We start from the raw sequence: 26,745 nt of genomic DNA on the forward strand, positions 1-26,745 counted from the left end.
TACATTATGGACTGGATGGGAGACATTGTCAAAGATGGCATGCAACTTGGACAGCATCCTCTTTTCAGACACCACCATCAGAGAGTTCAGTTCCACCCCCACAACATCACTGGCCTTATGATTGAGTTTGTTGATTCTGTTGGTGTCTGCTACCCTCAGCCTGCTGCCCCAGCACACTACAGCAAACATGATAGCACTGGCCACCACAGACTCGTAGAACATCCTCAACATCGTCCGGCAGATGTTAAAGGACCTCAGCCTCCTCAGGAAATAGAGAAAGCTCTGACTCTTCTTGTAGACAGCCTCAGTGTTCTTTGACCAGTCCAGTTTATTATCAATTCGTATCCCCAGGTGCTTGTAATCCTCCACCATGTCCACACTGACCCGTTGGATGGAAACAGGGGTCACCGGTGCCTTAGCCCTCCTCAGGTCCACCACCAGCTCCTTAGTCTTTTTCACATTAAGTTGCAGATGATTCTGCTCACAGCATGTGACGAAGTTTCCCACCGTAGCCCTGTACTCAGCCTCATCTCCCTTGCTGATGCATCCAACTATGATGGTATCCTATTACAATGAATGAAGGGCTTCCTCCCCAACATGGCCCTCCATTCCAGGAGCATAAGAGCCTTCCATCATGGTCCTTCCCCACCAAGCTGTTGTGGTGGCTGCACCAAGCTTCAGTGCCTCCCTCAGCAATCGAACTCGAGCACATACTCCTGCGGTCTTGGAAGAGTCAGTCGGCAGCATTCTCCCACAGACCTCTCGACATGCTGACAGCCCAAAGGGCGTCTTTCACCGAGGTAATGTTCTGCCAGCAGCGTTTGATGCTCGTCTCCGTGTGCGACACTGGGAACAGCCCGTACAGCAGACAGTCATCTGTCCCACAGCTGCTCAGGATGAACTGCGACACAGGCCCTTGCATCCTTCTCCACTCGCTCATTGCAAGCCCCCAGTCCGCAAAGAGATGAGCTACCCCACTACAATCGTCCCACTGGTAGTACTCAGTAGCAGTGATGCTTTGGGCATGCAGGAAGGATCTGACAGTGAGGGCCCCTCTCACCACTAGCCAGGCAAGGTCTTGGTGCCTGTCAGTGAGGTCTGGCGATGAGGCATTTTGCCTGATGGTCTGGAGAGTCTGCTCAGGGAATCACCCAATTGTGTCTATGGAGTCTTGTCCTGCAATGTCTGCAGGACGTTCTGTATTCTGATAGACTTGTGGTCAAAGGTGTTGGTCCAGAAGAACTTTTCTATGAAGGACAGGCACTGTGGCATTGTCCAGCTGACTGGAACATTGCAAGACAGTGGCACCAGACTCTTCCTTCGCAACATCGCGGGCAAAAGGATTCTTGGCACGTATTGGAATTTGGTGCCCAGGTATTTAGGTTCCACACACAGCCTGACGCAGCCACACATGAAGGTGGTGACATTGCCTCCGTTGTCCAGGGACTGGTGCCTTGCGGCCCATCTGACCCACTCCGTCTTGAAACCCCAGATGAACCTAAAGTCAGCTTGGGTGATTCCAGGGAAGAAAGTTCTGTGTTATCTGTGGCCTATCTGTCATACAGACTGGCAGATCCTTAATATGTCCAGCTGACTTCCTTAAAGCTATGGAACACAGAGCCTCCCCCATGGACCTTTTGGAAGAAGAGATCTGGTCACACCCCGATCTCAATATACAATAATGAAAAGCTTTGTGAAGGTAGATACTCAAAAGAGTGTTTTCCCAACAGTCGATGTACTAAGTATGTTAGTACACACCTTTAATGTGACCGGAGGTGGGGTGGGAGGGGGGAATTTAAAGAAGACTTGCAAGGCAGGTTTTGCTTCTTATACAAAGTTAAGATTGGTGCCTTGAGCATGTTGTGCAGGGTGGTGATGGAAGAACATTGAAATTAACATCTGAGAGGCGTTTCGACAGGCACACAAACAGGCAAGGAATTGTTTGTTAAGAACCTGGCCAGGTGGATGGGATTATTAAAACTGGCATAGTCAGCACAGACATTGTGGGCTGAAGGGCCTGTTCCTTTGCCATACTGTTGTATGTTCTAGGAGTTCAATAATTTAGGAAAATGAGCATTTTCAGCATATACTGTTTTCAATCCAGACTTTCTTCATCAGCAGTATTTTCTTTGTATAAACATATCGCTCACCCACACCAATCTCCAGTTTCATTTCACAACATATGCAAAATGCTGGAGGAACTCAGCAGTCAGGCAGCATTTTGGGCAAGACCATTCATCAGCACTCCTGTCTCCAATCTCCTGCTGCAGGTTTCCTTCCCTCTCACGGATATTGCTCAACTTGCTAGTTCTGGCTCCATCTGCCATTCAGCTGTACCCTAATTTTTCTCATTATCACCTCCTTTACTTATCAGATCCCACCACTGGTAGACCTTTGCATTCCTGCTCATCTCCAGCAGTTTTTTCTCCCCTACCCTCACCTCACTCCATCTACCTCTCATTCTTCCCCCCACTTTGCCTTTAATCATCATCCATCCCCTCCACTCCCCTATCAGGAGCAACTTGCCTGTCATCTTTCAACACTCCCCTCTCATCCACAATGACCTCAGCCATCCCCTCTCCATTTTATAACGTTGGCTATCCCCTGTCTCCCATCTCCTGCTGCAGAGATTGGACCTGAGATGTCCTTCCCTCTCACTCATACTGCTTGCTGAGTCTCTCCAGCAGATCGTCCTTGCCCTTTTCATTCCCTTTAGTCATTTAAACTTTTTCACCCACCATACTATCCCTTTTTATCTTCCTCCTCCCTCAATGTTTTCTGCATCATAAAAATAACTTTTTTTCAAATATGGTGACATATTTCAGTTGCACAGTCTGGTTTAAGTTGGTGAATCTCAGCAACTTCTGGCTGGTGGTCAATGAAACAAAGAAAACAACTAAATACTTTGTTAATCGCGTTTTCCAATGGGGATTGGCAGGATGGATGCTGAGAGAATGTTTCCACTAATGGATTGGTTTTGGAATAATGGATTGTGTATTTGAGATGGAGAAACCTATTCTCTCAAACGGATGTAAACTTTTGAAATTCACTGTCCTGTGAAGTTAGGCAGATTCAAATATGCATTTGAACAGTGATTAAGTTAAGAAATACATGATGGAGCTAAGAAAGTGGTGCTGAGGCCACATTTTAATCTGTCATGATCTTCTGGGATGGAAGAGATGACTGGAGGGGACCACTGTGGAGAGGTGTAAAATTAGCCAGCACCATCATGGGCATTAGCCTCCATAGTATCCAGGACTTCAAGGACTGGTGCCTCAGAAAGATGGTGGCCATCATTGTGTACCTCCATGGTCCAGGACACGCCCTCTTCTCATTGCTACCATCAAGAAGAAGGTACAGAACCCTAAAGGCACACACTCAACGATTCAGGAACAGCTTCTTCCCCTATACCATCCAATTTCTTAATGGACATTGAACCCATGAACAATACCTCACTATATTTTTGCACTTCTTATTTAAGTTAACTATATATATATATATATATATATATATACACTTATCATAATTCACAGTTTTCCCCCTATTATTATGTATTGTATTGTACTGCTGCCGCAAAGTCAATAGATTTCATGACATATTGTAGTGATATTAAATCTGATTCTGGCAAACTCCTCCCACTGCTGTTCATGTTTTTATTTTGTGTTTTGTATGTTATAACAGTGAAGGCACTTGAAAGAGATTGCAAAGTGCTTCATAAATGCAACCTCTTAATTTAATGCAACATTACTTCAAATTCAAGCTTAGTGTTTGCTTTGAAGCTCAATATTTGGAGAACAACCAGGTGTTCTAATGCACTAGAAATTCCCACTGCTTAGAATTTTTCCCTGTCTTTTCTAATCCATGCTAAATGAAACTTATTACAATTTTTTGATTTAAGTGTTTAGTAGTAAAATCAACAAAATCTGGAAATAATCAGCAATATTTGGGACTAACCTCTGCTGATACACACCTAATTCAACACAAATCAGCCCAAAATGTCAACTGTGCTTTTTTTTCCCATAGAAGCTGCCTGATTTGCAAAGTTCCTCCAGCATTTTGTGTTTTGCTCAGATTTCCAGAACCTGCAGATTTTCTCTTGTTTGCGACACACCTAGTACATTTATGGCTTCTGCAATCTATGGCTTTTGTATCTATGGCTTTTGCAATCAGTGTTGTGAGTGTCAGCAGTGGCTTTCCTAGAAAAGAATTAATTCCTGAATCACTGAAATCCATGTGAAAATCACAATATTAAGACCAACTCATTGAAAGCTATAAAAAGTAAAATTCCCACCTACTGGCCTCATTTCTGGGTCATAAGATTTATCTGTATTTTTAAAGCAGTTGCACTTCTTCCTTCGATATGATCTCCCCTGCAGCACTCCCTGAAATGGCAAGTCATCAGTCACTGAAGTAATTAAGCCGTTCAATTATTTTTAATTCACTGAGCACTCAATTAACCTATCATATCTTTAATTCACCAAACATTAAGCCCAATTTCAGAAGCTGATGGTAAAAGTGCATGGTTAAAAGGCACTGAATTTTTTAACAGAGGAATCTTTCTATAACATTATTATGTTCTCATAAAATTTATTTTCTAATTAGCACAGCTTTAGATCTGCAAATAGATCTTGAGGACCTCAAAAAACGACAATTTTTAATAGGAGTGACTCAACTTCTTTTAAAGTAGCAAAAAATAGGCTCTTCAGAAAAATAGCTGAATTTGCATATTTCGAGGTATATTGCACATTAGCTAACCTGGGTATAATCCAAGCATGCTTTTTTTTGAAAAAAGAAAACTTCGTCATAGAAGTTTCTAAACTACACCACTGAAAGCACCTTACTTGCAGATGTATATCAGAAAAAAATGACATTAATGCATTGACAAGAGGAAGATAGAAGATTGAAATATCTAGTGTAGGTAAGGTTACACATCCACAGGACTTCTGAAAATACTGTCTTTAATAAATTGGATAAGCAAAGGGACCTCTGTTCAACTAAAACAATAGTTTTATCATTGGCTTAATAATGTATTTTGAACAGCTAGTGCTGTGGCTTAATTGGTTCAAGCACCGACCTTGTAAACAGGAGATCCTGAGTTCAAATCTCAGCAGTGCCTACTACAGGCAGACAACTAGCTGGCACAGTAGCAGAGCAGTTAGAATAATGCTCATTACCGTGCCAGCAATCAGGTTTTGAAGTATTTTGCACCAATATTTTTGTTCAGTCCTTCTGTTTGGTAGATCTTGTTAAATATTTCTCTGAGTGAAGATTTTCCTAATTTGTGCTTTAGCTTTACACTCTTCAGTCAGGAGGTAAGGAAATCTAAGGCATTCATTCAAAAATAATGAAGCAACAGTAATATTTTGTCTAAATCTCAAAACTGTCTGATGTAAAGGGCAACCTAAATAGTTAAAAAAAACAGAAACATTCAGCAACAATACTGTACTTACCTTTAGAAGCAGAGATTCAATTTGTCTTCCAAGTGGTGTTAGTGCCTGGAATCCTGTTGAAATTAATTGAGGAATTGTTCAAAGAAAACTGACCACAAATGTCTCACTGTCACAGTGAGTACAAGCCAATTCTGGTTCAGAATCCCAATCACATTATTGCCAGTACATAAAACATCCCAGAATTGATTCTGGTTCAGTGCCAAGCATAAAACAATACCATAACAGGCAACACAACTGCAACCAACTACTTACAAGACAATAGTACACTTACAAGACAATCGACACTTAGTAGAATGGCCACATGCACAGAGGTCAATAAATGGAAATAAATGTGAACATATGAACGGACTCAATAATTATCAACAATTCAGAAGAAAATTTGTCAAACCATGTGGTGTTGATCCTAAACCGAGATTTTACATTTACAGGTACTTGAAGGATTGAGTAGCTAAGTAACATTACTTTATTCTCTAGTCATCTTGCTGAGAACACGATTTTCGTATTTACGAAGTCATCACAAGAGAATGCTTGTACTTATGTGTGGAATCTCTCACTGTGGACAGGAGTGATTGATTATACATACACTTCCCACATCTCTGTAAGAAGTTTGCTATGTTGCTGCAAATAGTGTTGTAAATCAATGAACCCAACTCAAAGTAAACGCTGCAGTGCACAACAACAACAAATTGCAGAAGCCCATGCCAAGTAATTAATGTTAGAAGCTGGGGGAGGATATACATACTGTCTGTTAGCAGGTAAAGATCAAAGAATTATAGATGCTAGAAATCTGAAATAAAAACAGAAAAATCAGAATCTGTGGGAAAAAAAATCGATTTTTTTTAGATCAGAGACCCCTCATCTGCATTTTTGGCTTTTGTTTCAGCTTCACATCTGTAAATATTAATATTTCACTTACTTGTTGAATTCACTGCCACCTCTCTTCCAGGAATGCTTAATTCGAAGATGTTCTACATTGATCCATGAGTGTCTCTCTTGCCTTGTTCATTTTCTCAGGCACCTCATTCCCATGTTGTCTGCGATAACCTGTTCACCAAAACCCACTTCTACAGTACATCTCTCTCCTAGGCACATTTATCCTGCTCCAACTTATCACTTGACAATTCCAACTGATATTTCATTTTTCACAATTTGGACTCACCCATGATCAAAGGTTTGTTGAAACTTTAAAAAGTTGCTTGAAGATCTGGTGTTGTAATATTTCTGTTGCATAACACACAAGCTAATAACTAATCTTAATGTGTTAGAATTGTTTAATATAGTATTCACATTGATTGTTAAAACTCTAGTTACTGAGGGAACTGCACTATATTGAAAGTCAAACCAGGGTAGGACATACACAGGAATGGCAGTGGTCTGGGTAGTTTCGTAGAACAGAGGGACCTGGGCGTACAAGCATATATTTCCTCAAAAATAGTAACACAACTACACATGGTGATGAAGGTAATCGGCATGCTGGCCTTCAGCATAGGGTCATAGAACACCACAGCACAGAAACAGACCCTTCGGCCCAACTAAGTGCATGAACCATTAATTTTCCTAGTCCTATCAACCTTCTTCTGGACCATAGCCATCCATATCTCTCACATCCATACCTATCTATATCCCTCATAATTGCGTATACCTCTATCAAATCTCGCCTCAGTCTTCTAGAGAGTAAAGTCCTAGCCTATTGAAGCTTTCTCTTTAATTCAGGACCTCAAGTCCTGGCAACATCCTTGGAAATGTTCTCTGTATTCTTTCAATCTCATTGACACCATTCCTGTAGGTAAGTGACCAAAATTTCACACAATGCTCCACATTAGGCCTCAGCAATGTCTTATAAAATGTCCACTAAACATGCCAGCTCCTGTACTCAGGATTTATGAAGGCCAATGTGCCAAAAGCTTTCTTTACAACCCTACGTACCCATGCACCACTTTCAAGGAATTATGGATCTGTACTCCCAGATCCCTCTGTTCCGTTCTACTGCAATCCTCAGTCCCCTACCGCATGCTATGTAAGACCTACTCTGGTTGGTCCTCCTAAAGTGTAGCACCTCACAGTTGTCTAAATTAAATTCCATCTGCCATTTTCCAGTCCATTTTTACAGATCCAGATCCGCTGCAAGCTTTAAGAGTTTTCCTCACTATCCAGTACACTCCCAATCTTGGTGTCATTCGCAAATTTACCGACATAGCTTACCATATTATCATTCAGATTGTTGATATAGATGACGAACAACAACGGACCCAGCACTGATCCCTGCAGCACACCACTAGTCACAAGCCTCCAGTTGGAGGGGGGTAACGATCTATAACCACACCCAACTTCTTCTGCGAAGTCAATGTTTAATGTAATTTACTATCTTATCTTGAATGCCAGGCATCTGAACCCTCCTGATGAACCTCCCATACGAGACCTTGTCAAATGCCTTGCTAAAGCTCACGTAGACATCCACTGCCTTGCCTTCATCAGCTTTCCTGGTAGCTTCCTTGAAAATCTCTGTAAGATTGGTTCGACACAACCTACCACACACAGTCATGAAGACAATCTTTCTGAGGAGACAGATCTCAAAGTTGAATACTGTATTTGTACTTTGATAATAAATGTAATTTCAACTTTGAACTTAATCAGTCCCTGTCTATACAAACACTTATATGTCTGTTCCCTTAGACTGCCTTCCAACAACTTTCCCCTTATTGACTGCAGGCACACCGGCCTATAATTTCCTGGATTATTCTCAGAGGCTTTCTTAAACTATGGAACAACATTAGCTATCTCCAATTCTCCGGCACCTCACCCGTGACTAAGGATGTTTTAACTATCTTGTCTAGGGCCCCTGCAATTTCTGCACTAGCTGCACACAGGTTCTGAGGGAACACATTGTCTGGCACTGGGTACTTATCCATCCCAATATACCTAAAGATAGCAAACACCTCCTCTTCAAGCATCTCATTTATCCTTGTTTGCCTACGCTTACCATGCGCCTCCTTTGTCTTAACCAGGCCCTCAATATCTCTCAAAAACCAAGGTTCTCTAAACCTGTTATCTTCACCTTTTATTCTTACAGGAACATACAAGCTCTTTACCTCAAAATTTCACTTTTGAGGGCTTTATACTTACCAAGTACACCTTTGCCAGGAAACAGCCTGCCCCAATCCACACTTGCCAGATCCTTTCTGATACCACCAAAATTGGCCTTTCTCCAATTTATAATCTCTACCTGAGGACCAGAACTAATCTTTTCTATAATTACCTTGAAACTAATGGCATTATGATCACTAGGTGCAAATTGTCCTCCTTCACGAAGTTCTATCACCTGCCCTGTCTCATTCCATAATAGAAGATCTAATAACACCCACAGAATGGTGGAGGAACTCAGCAGGCCAGGCAGCATCAATGGAAAAAATCTGTTGACATTTTGGGCTGAGACCCTTCAGCTGGATTGGAGAAAAAGAGTTGAGTTAAAAGGTGGTAGGGGAGGGAGAAACACAATGTGATAGGTGAAATTGGGAGGGAGAAGGGTAATGTAAAGAGCTGGAAAGTTGACTGGGGAAAGACATACAGGGCTGGAGAAGGGGGAGTCTGATAGGAGAGGATAGAAGGCCTTAGAAGAAAGCAAAGGAGGGGAGGAGCACCAGAAAGAGGCAATGAGCAGGCAAGGAGAAAAAGTGAGAGAGGGAAAAGTGGATGGGGAAAGGTGAAGGAAAGGGGGGAGGTCCATAACTGGAAGTTCGAGAAATCGATGATCATGCCATCAGGTTGGAGGCTACCCAGATGGAATATAAGGCGTTGTTCCTCCAACCTGAGTGTGGCCTCATCATGACAGTGGATAGACATATCGGAATGGGAATGGGTGGCCATTTGGAGATCCCACTTATTCTGACAGGTCTGATAGGTCGCTCAGTGAAGTGGTCTCCCAATCTATATCAAGTTTCACCAATAAACTAGAGGTCACACTAGGAGCACTGGACACAGTGCTTGATCCCGACAGACTCAGAGGTGAAGTGTTGCCTCATCTGGAAGGACAGTTTGGGGCCCTGAATGGTAGTGAGGGAGGAGGTGTAGCAACTGTTCCGCTTGCAAGGATAAGTGCCAGGAGGGAAAACCAGCTGAGCTCCCGAGGTATTTTGTGTACGCTGCTTGGGTCTCCAGCATCTGCAGATCTTTTCTTGTTTGTGATTAGTCCCAAACATATTCGACCTTTTGATTCCTGACTTGTACGTAAGCTTAACAACATCTTTCTCCAAAACCTATTCTAGAGTTCTGGTTCTATCTGGTCTAGAGTTCTGGTTTCTATCCTGCTGTAACACCCCCCACCCCTGTATAGCAGTAGCAAACCTTTCTGCTACAATGTTAATCCCCCTCCAGTTCAGGTGCAAACCATCCCTCTCAAATACTTGCACTAATGACACTTTGTGCATTACTGTGACATTCTGGTACTGCTGTGTTAAACCCTATGATCTTCCTACTTCAGTCCTCACCAGGATCTCTTTCACAGAATTTCCTGCCTGTTCCCATAACTATTGAATCCCTTTTCACCACCTCTCTCCACTTCTCCTTTCTTCTCTTCTGAGCCACAGAGCCAGACTCATTGCCGAAGATCTTCAGCTTTCCCTCGGTAAGTCATCCCTCCCAAGTACCAGCATCCATGATACTTGTCATTGAGGGGAATGGCTACAGGGGTACTCTGCACTGTCTGCCTATTCCCTATCCCTCTCCTGACCGTTACACAGTCACCTGCCTTCTTTAACTTAGGTGTGACTCCCTGAAGCTCCAAAATATCAACATTCTCAAAAATGGACAACAAGCTTCAGCTCCGGTTACTTCTCATAGGCGTAGCCATCAGAGACACTGGAATAATCAGGGGTATAGCATTCCAAATTCTATACCAGTACCTGACTTTTGCACACCATGGTCCTGAGAAACAAAGGTAAATGGGTGACCATCAGGAAGGAGAAAAGGGATAGACCACTAGCACATCAGAACAACAGGTATACTGCTTTGGATACTGTTGGGGGGGTGGGGGTGGAGAATGACATAGCAGAGGAAAGCCACAGCGGTCAGGCCTCTGGTAAGGTTGGTTATACACAACCTACCATGCACGAAGCCATGTTGACTATTCCTAATCAGTCCATGTCTATCCAATACTTACACACAGTCCCTTAGAATACCCTTCAATAACCTTCCCACTCCTGATGTGAGGTTGACCAGCCTATAATTTCCTGGTTTATTCTTACAGCCTTTCTTTAACAGTGGAACAACATTGGCTATCCTCCAGTCCTCCGGTACCTCTCCTGTCACTAAGGATGACTTACATATCTCTGCTAGAGCCCCTGTGATTTCTGCCCTTGCCTCCCACAGGGCCTGAGGGTACACCTTGTCAGGCCCTGGGCATTTATCCACCCGGATTTGCCTCGAAACAGCAAACACCTCCTCCTTTATAATCTGTACAGGGCCCATGAAGTTGATGCTGCTTTGCCTCACTTCTATAGAATCAGTGTCGGTCTCCTGGGTGAATACAGATGCAAGAAATCTAATCAAGATCTCCTCTGTTTTTTGGCTCCAAGCATGGATTACCATTCTGATCTTCCAGAGGACTAATTTATCCCTTGCAAACCTTTGGCACTATATTTGTGCATGTCGGAAAGAAATCTCCAGGATGTAGGAAAATATGTTGGATGATGTCCAACCCAAGTAATATCACATTGGAAGCAGTGACACAAGTCAGAATTATACCATCCTTTTCTGATAACTTGCATAGAATACAAATGTAATCTTGCAGCATTGTCAACATTCCAACTATGAATGGAAATCTAACATATCATCACAGATTTTCTGAGAATTCTTTTACACTAACATAAACAGGAACAGAAGTAACTGTTGTTTTGTATTGAATTGCTCTTTTCATCCCATAAAATTCAATTTAGACAACTCATCTTTTTCTGATCTAGTTATCAGTTTAGGCGAGAAGCAAAAATTTTATTATGGGGTTTAACTCATTTCATCGGTTGTAGAAATATTCTGCAAAATTATCTAGATCTAAAGCCAAAGTAATAAAACAGCATGGACTATTTATCTAACCTCAATATGAATATGTCAACCAGCGTCCATAGAAACAAATATAAACTGGAGAACATTAAATCATTCTTCCCTTTACTCCATAATAAAGCTGAATTCTATTTTTGACAGCATCTTGAAGAGGTTGCTATATAATTATGAATTTAAATGGCATATTCCACATATTTGTGGCTCCTGGATATACAGTATCATCTTAACTTGTCTGTCTCTTGCTACTCAGATCTTGCAATATCATTTTCTTTTACTCAGCTTTGTCACAGAAAAAATGTCCTGAATTACATCATTATGATACAGATTTTAAAAAATAGACACTGAACAAAAAATACTGAAGGGTAGTACTGTCCAAAAGATTCACCAAAATGGTGGGTTTTACAGTAAGCTGTTAAAGGGAGAATGAGCTTAAAGAAAGAAAAACAATGTGTGGGGTAGAGGCAGCTGAAAACTAGTCGCTTAGGAGGAGAGGGGAGCAAAATGTTCTCGGGCAGTGAGTTCCAGCCCCCTAATATCCTGAGTTAAAAGCTGTTTTCTTCATGACCCCTCTAATCCTTCTACTAATAAACCTCCTGCTGGTTGCTACATATCTAATAAAGGTTCCCACGAGTAAATAAATTTTTCAGTCAGTCAGACTGGAAAAGAAGGAAGTGATTCTTCTGAAACTTTGTTGGCAGCATGTGTCACCTAACTGGAAAAACTGGTGTAATAAGTTTCTTTTATTACAGCCAAACCCAATGAAAATCACATAAAACATTTTTCACCTGCATTATTCTTTATCCTCACTAAATGCTCCCACTACAGGACTTGTAATTTTAACTTCTGAACACTTTTTTCATGTAAAACAATCTAGATTCCAAGAACAGTCGATTATCCGAACAAAGGCAGAACTGTACTCCAAGCCACGCCTTTCCTCACTGTAGCTCCATGTTATTGTTAACCACTGTGCAGGAGAATGTGCACAGACCATGTTACTGGTATGCAGGCTGAAATCTGCAGGTGCGGGTTGGGTACAAATCAAGGGGAATAAAGTAGGAGCAATTCTATAATACAAAAGTGGTTTGAAACAATTCAATCAGGGACTTAGTTTTGAACATACTTGATTTTGGAACAAACAGTGTTTAATCAGGAAATACAGACATTTATTAATTATGTGTTATATATGAAATAGCATTTTAAATACATTGGTAATCTATTATAAAAATCAGGCACTGCGTTACCAATTTTTTTTTTGTTCATACAGGCCCATGTTGTAATTCTACAGTTGCACCTCAGAGTCTAACCAACTGGGGCTCTATTCAATGAAGACTGAAGCAAAGAGAAATTTGTTTGCATCTAGCCACAAACAATGAGCATACAGCCTTTTGGTCAAAGTATTACTGAGGGAGGCTTGCATCAGTTAGAACTCTACAAGTAGCCTGGGCCTGTTCATCTCATTTTTGTGAGGTACTTGGTTGGCGTTCATTTGTGCATTCATTTTCCCCTACCTGTGCGTTAAACGCATATAATTTAATGAGTGTCGGGACTTAAGAAGTTCAGTATTAACAGATGCCCTGACTTCACTCCCAAAAGGGACTTGCTCTTTATTACAAGCACAGATGGAAATCAATGCACAGGTTCTCAGTCACTGTCTGGAGAACCCTTTGAACCAATGTGTAGAAAATCCTACTGGTAAAATATGTTGTTTTTATTATAGGCAGCAATGATGAAAATCATGTGAAAGATTTTCAAACATTTTCCCACAGCAAAACTCAACTCTTTGGGCCAAAAACGAAATATCTGCAATCCAAAACTTCAGGTTTAATCAGTAAAATGATTTGAGGCACTAAATAAAATAACAGTACAACAGCTTGTCTTTGCAAATAAAAGGTATTCATTTGAATTACTGATGAGAAACTTAATTGCTGCAATAGGGGCTGAGTTCCTGTAGAACTGCGTTTCTCAATCCCAAAAGCTCTTCTGCTTTTTAAGGCCCAAGTCAAAAGTGTTACAGAATATTCTCCACTTGCCTGCACATTCCCCCCTTTACAGTGGCATACCAAAACTGCAGAGCATATTAGCTGGAAGATGCTTTGCAAGGGAAGGCTTCGCTGATGACATAACATGACGGACAAAGGTGGCTTATGCCGAGTAAAACTGGAGCCCAGGAACATCCCTCAACCATCATCCTCACTGTAGCTTTTAAAAGAACTGGAGCCCAAAGGTGCAGAGAGCTGTAAACAGAAGCTGGCTTTGCAGTCCACATCCAGAGAATTTAAAATAGTTGCCTATCTTCAACCCATAGGACTTAGTCAACATCTGTAAGTGGCTTTTACTTTAAAATACTTTTTGATTTATTGATGATGGGAAGTTCATTTTCATTTTTATGTTCTAAATACTGTGAAAGGAAATAGTGAAGATGAAAAATGCTCAGGAGCTAAAAAATGGATGAAAAATGTGTTTTCTTGTGCGACCATGTTCTCTTTCTCTTTCTCGCTATTTTGAATGTGTGTGTGTGTGTGTGTTTCTGTGCCTTGACCCCAAAAGAACACTGTCTTGTTCGGCTGTATCCAAGCATGGTTGAAGGATAATTAAACTTGATTTGATTTGACTTTGCACATAATGGACTATCAAAGACTCACATAATCTAGAAAACTTCTAGGTCACTCCCAGCCTTCTTTGTGTCATGGGAAAGAAATTTAGCCAATCCATTTTCCCCATAACTAAAATCCTCTAATCCACACACCATTCTTTATAAAACTCCGGTTAGGCCACATCTAGAGTATTGCACACAGTTCTGGTCGCCCCAACATTGGAAGGACGTCAGGTCTTTGGAGAGGGTGCGGAAGAGGCTTATCTGGGTGTTGTCTGGTTTAAAGGGCACGTGCTATCATGAGAGACTGAATAAGCAAAGGTTGTTTTCTCTGGAGTGGCAGAGGGTGAGGGAGATCTGATAGAGATTCATAAGATTATGATAGAGTAGACAGGGAGTATCTGTTTCCCAGGGTTGAAATATCTGGCACCAGAGGGCATGCATTGAAGGCGAGGGGTTTAGATTCAAGGGGGATGTGAGGGGTAAATTTTTTACTCAGAGTTGCAGATGTCTGGAATGCACTGCCTGGTATGGTGGAGGAGGCTTTTGAGACACATTTGGTTAGGCACATGGATGTAAATAAGACGGAGGGCTATAGATATTGGGTAGGTCGGAAGGATTAGTGCTTGCATGCTTGAATTGTTCTGCACTGAGTGTCCTGTTCCTGTGCTGTACTGTTCTATGTTCTATGAATCTCCTCTACACCTTTGCCAGCACAAAATGCTGCCACTTCCTTCTGACAATGCGGTGACCAAAATTCCACACAGGACCCCAGTGTTTTGTGAAGTTACAACACAATGCCACAAACTTTTATATATTCTCTGTCCTGATTCACTCTCTGCATGCAATCTTCAAGCAGAGAGAACTCAAGGTCTGAATGGAACTGAGGTTGCAGGAGCTGATGGCAGGAGTTCCAAGTGCTCCATGCAGGCTGCACTGCGGCCATTGATTACAGTGATTCTTTTTCTTTTATCTTCCACGTACTTTGTACAAATATAGTCCAACAATCGTAAGAAGCTGCAGAGAGTCATGGGCTCTGTCCGGTTCATCACAGCTCCATCCCTCTTCAGCATCAATTGTATGTACTTGAGATGCTGCTGCAAGAAAGCAACATCTATCATCAAAGATCCTCACCATCCAGGCCATGATATCTTCTGGGCTGGAGGTACAGAATCTTGAAGTCCAACAACACCATGTTCAAGACAGCTACTTCCCTTCAACCATTCGGCCCTTGAAACAACTTGTCCAACTCTGATCCTCAACTTAGCAACAAATGCTGGGAAAACTTCGGTCACTTTGCGTTACAATGGACTTAATTTTTTCATTCTAATTGTGTTTTTTTTTCATGTAAAAATTGTGTATAATTTATGTTTAAATCATGTTTTTCCTATAAATAGTGCTTACAAACCTTTGGCGCTTCATTGCATCTGTGCATATACGTACTTGTACATGTGACAATAAACTCAATGTTGACATTGAAGATCAGTAACACTCAAATGGAGTTGCTGATCTGTATGTAGTACAAGGAAACTTTTCAATTCAGTCTACTTCCTTCCAAATGAAACTAATTTATAAAATTGACTGGAGTAAATGTGAAAAAAAATTCCCATAAAATGCTACTTAGCTGAACTCCATACTATGAAAATTTATTTCAATGGTGTAATAATTTGTTCTTCCAATCTAAGTTTTCCACATGCTCGATTACCTTAATGATTATCTTTCAATTACATCCCGTTTATAATGTAATCTGCAGATAAATTCCAGAAAATATTCTCATGTAATATAATGCTTTCATTTTCAAAAATGAATTAACTATTTCAGAAGGATACAAAATAATGTTTCAATTCAAGTGGGTTATGACATTTCCTTTCGAGAAACAAGGAAGTAGAAGTAAATATGAAAGATTCTTCAACAATGCCAAACAACTGCCAGATTGAACCATATATTGACTGTAGTAAAATATCCGAACTCACCTGTGGTTCAGCAATCAAATCGTCAGTCTCACAGTATGAACAAGGTTTTTGTTTCTTCTGTCTTTCTGCTGTTTTTGAAGCTACGAAATTGAACTTTAGGTTCTGCTAAAGGGGGAGGAGACAGAGGTAACAAGGTACTTGCAAACAAAAAGCCACACCTTTTTAACATGTTGTGTATGCATGAAAGAAACTTCCGCAGCTCGTATCCCCATTGCAACAGTTGTAAACGGGAGTTGCCAAAACATCACTGGCCAAAACTGTGGCAAACTGATAGAGGCAAAGTTGTTGAATGTAGTTTTAACATTAAGAAATGGACAACTATAAAGTTAATTAACTGTCAAATTAAGGGTATGGAATTTGATTTGCATCTACGAAGCATAGTTCAGTGGAACTGGAGCAAACAGCCAGTGAGCAATAAATGGTATAGTTTGTGAGTTTTAAATGTATTGCTTATTTATTTTATTTATATGGAATAAGAATTAGCAGAAATTGAAGTTACATTGTTTTGCCCTTCTACTGAAAATGATTTTTTAAAATAGTTTTCTAAGTCATTGAGAAAGCGTGTTTGCACATTTAAATTTGTCTTGTCTCTAGAATGATTAATTTTTAAAAAATTTTAATTTTTGCACTTTGTAAAATGATGTTTGTAAGTAAATCATATCATTTCATAAAAATAATTTCACAATTGAAGTTTCTGCGTAAAGTTCTAACACTTTTACTTTTGATGCTAACCTTATGATGACTAATTTTTTGACCGTTCCATTTAACTTATTATTTCCCAATGCAGCTCTTGGGAACAGATTTTGCAGATTATTGAGGCGTTAAGCATGCTTGGTAAATTAGTTATTTCCTTCAAGCAGTTATATATTAAAAAATTGGAATGCCAATTTTACCAGCATAAATACAGGAAAATGGCTTCAGCTTGATAAAGTTACATCGGAATTAATTAAACCTTATTTTAAGGTTTAAGGTAGTGTAGCCGATTAGGCACTTAGCTTTAGAGATGGAAATGAAATCCCAATCTGTTTGACGAGATTAAGGTCACCATTTTTCTGTATTCTCCAAATGTAGTGACACATTTAGAGTCATAGAGCACTACAGCTCAGAAACAGGCCTTCGACCCATCTATTCAGTGTCATAACTCGACACAGTTCCACCTGCACCATGGCCCTTGGAATCAGAATCAGGCTTAATATCATCAGCATATTTTGTGACATTCATTAACTTTACAGCAACAACACATTGAAAAAAATGATAAATAGATATAGAGAAATAAAACTGAATTATAGTAAGTATACTGTATATTTGTCTAAATTAAATAGCTATAAAATACATTGTGTTCAGGTTAAGTCCTCAGAGATCTCGACACCCAGGAACTTGAAATTGCTCACTCTCTCCATTCCTGATCCCTCTATGAGGATTGGTTCGTGTTCCCTCGTCTTACCCTTTCTGAAGTTCATAATCATCTCTTTGGTCTTACTGACGTTGAGTGCAAGGTTGTTGCTGCGGCACCACTCCACTAGTTGGTATATCTCACTCCTGTATGCCCATTCACCACTATTTGAAATTCTGCCCACAGTGGTTGTTTCATCAGCAAATTTATGGATGGCATTTGAGCTGTGCCCAGCCACACAGTCATGGGTGTAGGGAGAGTAGAGCAGTGGGCTAAGCACACATTCCTGTGGAGTGCCTGTGTTGATTGTAAGTGAGGTGGAGATGTTATTTCCAATCTGCAGAGACTGTGGTCTTCCGGTTAGGAAGTCAACAATCCAGTTGTAGAAGGAGGAACAGGGGATTAGGTTCTGTACCTTTTTGATCAGGACTGTTGGAATGATGGAGTTAAATGCTGACAGCACCCTGACATAGGTATTTGCATTATCCAGGGCAGGAGTCACCAACCTTTTTTGCATTGCAGACTAGTTTAATATTGACAAGATTCTTGCAGACTGGCCAATGGGGGTGGGGGGAGCGGGATCAATCATGACCGGAATATAGGTGGTAAGTCCACTATAGGACACTTATAAGTGGTTAATATACTCAATTTTGTTTCTAAAAGGGTTTATCTAACAAATTTAATATTAAACACATAGTGCATATTTTCACATGAATGTAGTGATAAGTCAATTATAAGTTACTTATAAGTCAATAGCATTATAACATTTTAAGTAACATTTGGATATTAAACACACAGCTCATATTTTCCTCATATGAACACATAAAATCAATGCAACGCACCAATATTGCTGAATCAGTGGGAGCCCTGGGCTTGTTTCCCTGCAACAAGACGGTCCCATCGAGGGGTGATGGGAGATAGCGATACTCGAAGTGGGTTCCTTATGTCCAGTTTATTCTGCAATTTAGTTTTCATTGCATTCATATCTTTGCTTTGCAAAGATGTGATGTTGGAAATGGAAGTTGGAGATTCAGCCTTGACTTTGATCCAGAATGCCGGCAGAGATGTTATGTCAAACATATTTTTCAGCCCACCGTCATTTGCAAGCTCGAGGAGTTGATCTTCTTCCCGCGCTGACATGGATGTTTCACCGGGGACATTCACAAGTGGGTCACGGATCGACTCCTTTGCACGTCTTGTGTCATCTGCAGTTGGGAAGTAAATTCTGTCGACAGCAAAGATAGGTGATCGCACACCAGCTGTGAGAAGGACGGTGCAGCCTCAGTCTCTCCCAAAGTCCCAGCTAAAGGTGGGAACATGTCAAATATGCCCTGTCCACTCACTGTCCCCACAGTTCCAGCTTGGCTTTGAAAGCAGACATTTTGTCTGCCAACTTGAAGACGGTTGTCATTCTCCCCTGAAGTGACAAATTGAGTTAATTGAGCAGGTTGAAGATGTCACACAGATAAGCGAGTTTTGCTATCCACTCCTCGTCACTGAAGTGTGCTGCCAGTGGTGACTTTTTTCCTGAAAGAAATCTCTGTAGCAGCTCTCTTAACTCAAAAACCCTGGCCAGGGCTCTCCCCCTTGATAGCCACCTGACTTGAGTGTGAAAGAGAAGGCGTTTGTGCTCTGCATCCATTTCCTCACAAAGCTGCTCAAACAGACGTGAGGGCTTTTTCTTTGATGTGATTGATAACATCACTCAATATGCTGTTAAGACCAGGTGACATTTTTTGGCTAGCCAGCATTTCCCTGTGTATGACACAGTGTGTAGACTGGCATTCAGGAGCAACCTCTTTGACTCGGGTAGTGAAACCAGACAGCCGTCCAGTCATAGCTGCACCCCCGTCTATACAGATTCCAACACAGAATGACCAGTCCAGTTTGCCTGACATGTAGATTCAAAGACTTGAATTGGTCTGCCCCAGTTGCGTTAGTTGGCAGCGGCAGTGCACACAATATATCCTCGTGCACATCGTCTTGAAATATATATTGCACATAAACCAGCAGTATTGTCTTGTCGACGTCAGTAGACTCATCAACCTGGATAGCATACCACGGTGACTCGTTAAGCCGTTCTAACAGCTGTGCTTCAATGTCCTTCGCTATGTCATCGATTCTCCTTGAAACTGTGTTAGCCGAAAGAGAAACCTGTGCCATCTTTTTAGCTGCAGCTTCTCCCAACAGTTCACGGCACATGTCCCTGGCAGCAGGCAGAATCAATTCTTCACCACGGTGAAAGGCTTCTTCGCCTTAGCAATGCGGCTAGCAACTAAGTACGACACTCTCAGAGCAGCAACATTTGTGGAGGTGGTGGCTCTTAGCACTTGCTTCTGTCCTGCTTGCTCATGTTTTCTCCGCTCAAAAAACTCAATGGGTTTGTCTTTAAGTGCAGGGTGCTTGGACTCAAGGTGCCGAAACAGTTTTGAGGGCTTCATTGCCTCATTAGACAGCTTGTCTCCACATATCACACACAGGGGGCTTGGAGCATGTGAGTCACCGGACGCATTAAAGCCATATTTTATGTACGACTCATTGTATTGTTGAAGGAAGCTTTCTTTTTTTTTGCAGTCTTGGTCTCAGCTGAATCTGTGTTATCATCATCGTTAGGCCTTTTATGTCCCTTATCACCTCTTCCAAAGAAACTCTCAAGCAACATTTGTTTTTTACTCATCGAGTTGTTGTAGGTTAATGACCGACTGATGACCTTGTGTGGGTAATGACCTTGCGTGCGTTCAAGTTCAACAGTGAGCGTGACAGGGAATGAGAAAAGGTACAGCTGACTCATATCATTTCATATTGACAAATCATATCGTTTCCTCTCGGCTCAGTAGCACATGCGTTGCGTCCCAGTGGTTGGGGACCACTGATCCAGGGGATCCAAGGTCACATGGAGAGCCATTGAGCTTGTATCTGCTGTAGACTCATTGTGAGAAGGGCAAATTGCAGTGGGTCCAGGTCCTTCCTATGGCAGGTGTTGATTCGAACCATGACCAACCTCTCAAAGCATTTCTTCATCGCAGATAAACGTGCCACTGGATGATAGTCATAAAGGCAGCTCACACTGCTCTTCTTGGGCACGTATAATTGTTGGCCTTTTGAAGAAGGTGGGAGCTTCCTTACAGAGCAATGAGAGATTGAAAATGTCTTTGAATACTCCTGACAGTTAGTTGGTACTGATTTTCAGAGCATTACCAGATGCTCCATTGAGCCCCACTGCTTTGCAAGCGTACACTGCTTGACAGACAGCTTGACATCATCCTCCGAGACAGAGATGACAGGGTCATCGGATGCTGCAGGGATCCTGTGGTTTTACTCTCCCTTTAAAGTGAGCATAAAAAGGTGCTGAGCTTGTCTGGTAGTGAAGAATCGCTGCCATTCATGGTGTTGGGTTTCACTTTATAGGAAGTAATGTCCTGCAAGCCCTGCCAGAGTCGACATGTTTCCAATGTCACCTCCAACCTCACTCAGAGTTATTTCTTGGATCTTGAAATAGCTTCCGCAAGTCACACCTAGTTTTCCTGTACACACCTGGGTCACCTGACTTGAATGCCACAGGTCTAGCTCTCAGCAAGCAACAAACCTCCTGGTGCATCCATGGTTTGGAAACGTACAGTAAGTTTTCATGGGCACACACTCCTCCACACCAGATTTAATGAAGTTGGTAACAACTGTGGCATAATCATCCAGACTCGAAGATGACTCCCTGAACACAGTCCAGGCCACTAATTCAAAGCAGTCCTGTAAGCATTTCTGAGCTTCTCTACTGGTCCTCACTGCTGGTGCTGCAGTCTTCAGTCTCTGCCTATTCTCAGGGAGTAGAAGTACAGCCAGGTGATCAGACTTACCAAAGTGTGGGCGTGGGATAGCACGGTAGGCACTCTTAAACTTAGTGTGACAATGATCCAGTGTGTTTTTTCCCCTGGTACCATAGGTGATTTGTTGTGTTACGTCCATAGCCCCCTACTGTGTGAGAATCGCCAGATCACTGTTGGGTTGAGTCAAACGGGGGGCCCAAGACATGAGGGGGAGACGTGCAGGATGTCACGTTTCTCCCCCCCCCATAGTGATGTAAAGCTACGGGACATGGCCATCGTCTCTTGGAGACAGACTTGTGGATTGCGATGCTCTGCTACGTGAATGCCCTTGGGCAAAGTGGGCTGGTTGAGGAAGAGATTGCATCACCCCCAACCTGATTGACATCTATGACCCTGCGAGTCAGAATAAAAGAGGGGCTGTAGGAACAACCCCTCAGACGCACCAGAAGAAACGTTAAGCGACCACGTAACAGCAGACGGTCATCGGAAACCAAGCCGCGTGCGTTCAATTCCATGGCTGGAATTGGTGGCTAAAACCACGGAAAACAGCTTTTTAGCTAACAACGGGGAAACCTGCTCCCCTGACTCAACGGATTGACATCATAAAAGACTTGGGCAAGTTTAAACCGCATCACTTTTAAACCCAACAACGCTGCAGCTTGAACGAACTGATAGTGACTTATCTTTCCATCGGACAATACAGTAACCCCTAGACAACGATTATTATGATACCCGTGCTTAGATTTAGTATTGACGACGTATATTATCTGTATGTTTGCATTAATCTTCTTTTTGTGCCCTTTATCAATAAATACTTTTAAAAATAGTACCATCAGACTTCAACGGACCTCTCTATCTTTGCTGGTAAGTGATCCAGTTAACGGGAATTTCGTAACAGTTGATAATAATTATTTAGTGACTTTATCAAGCTGGCCTGGTTAAAATCCCCCATAGTGAAGGGGTAGCCATCAGGATGTGCTGTTTCATGCCTGTTGACTACGTCACTCAGTTCATCTAGAGCCTGTTTGACATTAGCCTGAGGTGGAATGTACAAAGTGCCCAAAATACCTGCTGAATTCTCCCGTGGCAGCTAAAATGGCCGGTACTTAATTGCGAGGTATTCTAGGCCAGGTGAGTAATATTGGGACATCAGCGACACATTAGTACACCTTGAGGAGATGATCAGAGCTCTCCCATCTAAGTACCTAACCAAACTTTTCTGAAATGTTGCAATCAAACACACATCCACCACTTCTGCCGGCAGCATGGTTCTCTGAGTGAAGATGTTTTCCTTCAGCTTCCGCTGAACATTTCCCCTTTCATCCTTATCCCAAGACCTCTAGTTCTAGTCTCGTCCAACATCAATGGGGAAAAATACACTTACCCTTCTATAGACCTCATAATGTTGTATATCTCTATTAAATCTCCTCTTAGATTCCTAACCTATTCAACCTTTCCCTATAACTCAGGTACGTGTTGCTGCATGGCCAAGTGTTTAAGGCATTCATCTAGTGATCTGAAAGTTGCTAGTTCGAGCCTTGGCTGAGGCTGCGTGTGTGTCCTTGAGCAAGGCACTTAACCACACATTGCTTTGCGATGACACTAGGGCCAAGCTGTATGGGTCAATGCCCTTCCCTTGGACAACATCGGTGGCGTGGAGAGGGGAGACTTGCAGCTTGGGCAACTACTGGTCTTTCATAAAAAATACCTTGCCCAGGCTTACGCCCTGGAAACTTTCCAAGGTGCAAATCCATGGTCTATCGAGACTAACAGAGGCCTACTCTGGTCCTCCAGTCCCAACAACACCCTTGTCAATTTTCTCTGTACTCTTTAAATCTTATTGATATCTTTCCTGTAGATAGGTGACCAGAACTGCACACAGTACTCCCAATTTAGTCTCATCAACAACTTACAAAACTTCAAGATACCATCTCAGCTCCTTACTCAACATCCAATGTGTCAAAAGCTCTCTTTACAACTGTCTACCTGTGAACCATTTTCAAGGAATTATGGATCCCTCTGTTCTACCACACTCCTCACTGCCCTCCTGCTCACCGTTTAAGTCCTGTCCTGGTCTGTCCTCCCACTTTTGGCTCCATCTGTCATTTTTCAGCCCATTTTATCAACTGGGCAAAGCTTCAGGCTTTGATTACATTCCTCACTGTCCACCATGCCCCTAAACTTGGTGTAATCTGCAAAATGACTGATCGAATTTACTGCATTGTCATCCGAATCATTAATATAGATGATAAATATCAACAGACCCAGTACTGATTCCTGCAGCACAACGCGAGTTTCAGGCCCTTAGTCAGAAGGGCAACAATCTACCACCACTCTCTGTCTCCTCATGCTAATCTGACATTGAATCCAAATGCCAAGTAACAGGACCGCTGGACTATCCTCCCATGCAGGGCTTTGACTCTGCAATGGACCACATATCACTGTGGTTGCTCATCTTCTTTATTTCCATCTCATCAACATCTAAACTCATATCTGTTGTGGAATCCCAAATACAGGCCTCTTGAATTGATTATTCCCAAGTCACATTCTTCATGATCCCTCCTCAAACCTGCAGTCATCCAAAATTCTGCAGTCCATTTCCTAACTTTCACCAAGTCCCATTCACCCATCGTCCCTATACTTCCTAACCTACAGCCATTCCCATGTTAAGGACTTTTAGATTCACACACTTGTTTTCAAATTCCTGCATTTTACTGCTCCTTATTTCTGTGTTTTCCTCCAGCACTGTATCCCTTTAAGATACTTCAGTGTCTCAAAAATTGGTCTTCCTATATTACCCACGAATTTCTCATATGCAGTGTTTTGTGTGTTTTATGTGTTAAGTGATATGTAATTGAATGGTGTTGATGTTCTTTGTAAGAGATGAGATGGAAAAGTCTGGACCCTAGTGGCTAACTTTTTATGTTCAGGCTTCAGCTAACAGGAAGTGGAAAATTGACACATTGGTTTTAGAGGTTAAGTTATATTATTGACAGCTTAAGGGTCAGTTTCATATCTGATGTGGGAAAATTGTGTAAATTCTCCTAAAATGATTTTGCTCTGAAAGCAATTTTAATCCCCAAACTTTGACTTGAATAATTATATTCACGTTGCAGGTCTCAAGTACAATGAAAACTCATGAAAACAAAGTTTCCATGAAATAACTGTGAACGGTTTTAATTAGAAGCAGTGATACTCAAGTTGAAACTGGTGGACTTCCGGTGAGGCACGAGGCAAGATGGCAGCACGGCACTGAGCGCTGACATATAACCCTCCTTTTACAAGTTCTTTAGGGCTTATAGATGGTCTTAATACAAGGTTGAGTTGGAGAAAGATCTAACTAAAGACATGGCCACAAAAAAAGATTCAGACTCAACCAGGAAACAAGATACCAGCAGACAACACCAAGCTAGCAATTCATCCGAGGAAATATCTATGCTAATTAAGCAAACAATGGCAATGGAGATGGAATTGCTGCAAGAAACGGTAGCCCACATGTTAAAGGAGTCGCTGGAAAAGGGTCTCAACCCCATATAGAAGCATATGGCAGAGAATGGTAACATACTCTGGTCGTTAAAGGAGCAGGCGGACATTCATGCTAAAAAATTTAGCATGGTCTTCAACAAAATAGACAACATTCAGGTTTGCTTACACAAGAATGAGCAAGTTACTAATTCCTGTCTTGCGGAGGTGACTAAGATATGGAAGAAGTTAAACAACTTGGAGGACAGATTCAGGAGAAACAATGTACAGCTGATCAACCTACCAACAGGCGCTGAGGGCGACGATCCGAGAGGCTACCTCCAGAAGATGCTGCCTAATTGGATTCCAGCACTCAAGAATTCCCACAAGATGAAACTGGTAAACAGGTTCTGCAATTCTAACCCAAAAGAAAGGAGATTTCATCAACAAACACAAGCAAATCTGCAGGTACTAGAAATCCAAAGCAATATACAAGACATTTCTGATTCACAGAGTTTTTTTTAAACATAGAAGGACGTGACAGAGAGGTTCACAGACTGGTAGTTTAAATGAAGCAGCATACAAATCATTAACGCATTGATCAATGACCCAAAGCCTTCACATAAACCCTGGCGTTCAGATTGTCTACGAAGTATTACTAGCTGTTAAAAAGTTTGTAACTTGTTAAGTATTACATCCATATTTATAGCAAACCTATCTATTATCCTCTCTTCTGTTAGGAGCACTTTTATCTCTCAGTCAAAGTTTCTAAGTGCATTTATTATCAAAGAATATATGAGTTATACAACCTTGTAATTTGTTCGCTTACTGGCAGTCGTAAAGCAAGAAACCCAAAATAACCAAATGAACAGAACAAGACCAACCCCCCAGTGCCCACAGAGAAAGAGAAAAATACACAGAACAAATCATACACCTTTGCTTTCGAACTACCAGTAAGCTGTCACATGTCATTGGTAGCACCATCTTAAACCAGAAGTCATAAATTTCTGGATTAATGCTCCACCAAAAAGGCCATTAATGTGGAGGTTGCACATTCTCGTTCTGGCCATTCTGGTCTGGAGCCAATGATCTAACTTGGTGTTTAATTGCTACAGGAGATGGTCCTATAGATGGTGATGCTGTCACATCTCCATTTGAATTTCGTAGGAAGTGACGTATCCCAAGTCTGGCTGAACAAAGTTTTGTTTGCATCATGCGAAAACACATCTGCACTTCCCAACTTACATGTTGTTGTAGAAGTATAAATGCCAACAAAGTCAAAAGATTATACTGGTTGTAGAAATGCAGGCAGTGCATATCTCATTATCACACTGTTCACCAACAACGAAGGCCCATAATGAAAATCTTTCTCTTCCTTTTCACAGGAGCTACCTTTAGGAAAAGTCAGACATTGATGACAAACTTCCCCACCTCAGATGTATTTTCAGGCTGCTGCAATCACCGTGAGCAGTTGCTCATTGCTGAGGCAGAGCTCGGTCCTTTCAGAACCTCTCAGTGTGCTGCAATCTCTTAGACACATGGCAGGAGCCAATAAAAAGAAATGAGGTGTAAGTGGAGCAGCCACTGTTAGAGTGGCTCAGATTTAGCTCAACAGGCGTAGGCCAGAATAGGTGCAGGCTAGAACTTAAGCTGGAGCATTTAGAAGTATAACATGTGCCAACAGATGGTATCTAAGGCAGTGGAATGCTCTTCCTGTGAGAGTGGGACCTCAGGATACCTAATGGTTTCTCAATAACTACTGCCGCAGTAAGTGCACTTGACTTCATTTCCTGACTGAAAAGATCAAAGAACTGGAGCTGGTACTGATTGTACTCAGGATCATCCAGGACACTGAAAACCTCACTAATGAGATTTCTGCTGAGGTGGTCACAGCCAGAATGCAGGCGTCAGACAGTAGACGTGTGACTACCAGGAGAAGTAAGGGGAGTAAGCAGTCAGTGCAGGGTTCCCATGGCCATTCCCCTTAGTTACTAGTATACCC

General features: G+C 41.8%; 1 protein-coding gene across 6 annotated transcripts in view; it reads right to left on the reverse strand.

Moving 5' to 3' along the window:
• Positions 1 to 26,745, reverse strand: part of LOC132377828 (protein FAM3C-like) — a 54,865-nt gene that overhangs the window by 23,206 nt on the left and 4,914 nt on the right. The window contains exons 1-5 of one of the 6 annotated variants that reach the window (XM_059944231.1): positions 25,553 to 25,570; positions 25,048 to 25,161; positions 16,068 to 16,172; positions 5,451 to 5,503; positions 4,292 to 4,382 (exon numbers count right to left, since the gene is read on the reverse strand). In XM_059944231.1, coding sequence (XP_059800214.1) covers positions 4,292 to 4,304 — 13 coding nt within the window. In that variant the 5' untranslated portion in view covers positions 4,305 to 4,382; positions 5,451 to 5,503; positions 16,068 to 16,172; positions 25,048 to 25,161; positions 25,553 to 25,570. Of the gene's footprint in view, positions 1 to 4,291; positions 4,383 to 5,450; positions 5,504 to 6,192; positions 9,723 to 16,067; positions 16,173 to 25,047; positions 25,294 to 25,552; positions 25,571 to 26,745 lie in introns of those variants that run through there. The other 5 variants (XM_059944232.1, XM_059944230.1, XM_059944234.1 and 2 more) reach the window with 5 other exon arrangements.

The sequence above is a fragment of the Hypanus sabinus genome, chromosome 19 (genome assembly GCF_030144855.1).
Source record: "Hypanus sabinus isolate sHypSab1 chromosome 19, sHypSab1.hap1, whole genome shotgun sequence".
Taxonomy (NCBI): domain Eukaryota; kingdom Metazoa; phylum Chordata; class Chondrichthyes; order Myliobatiformes; family Dasyatidae; genus Hypanus; species Hypanus sabinus.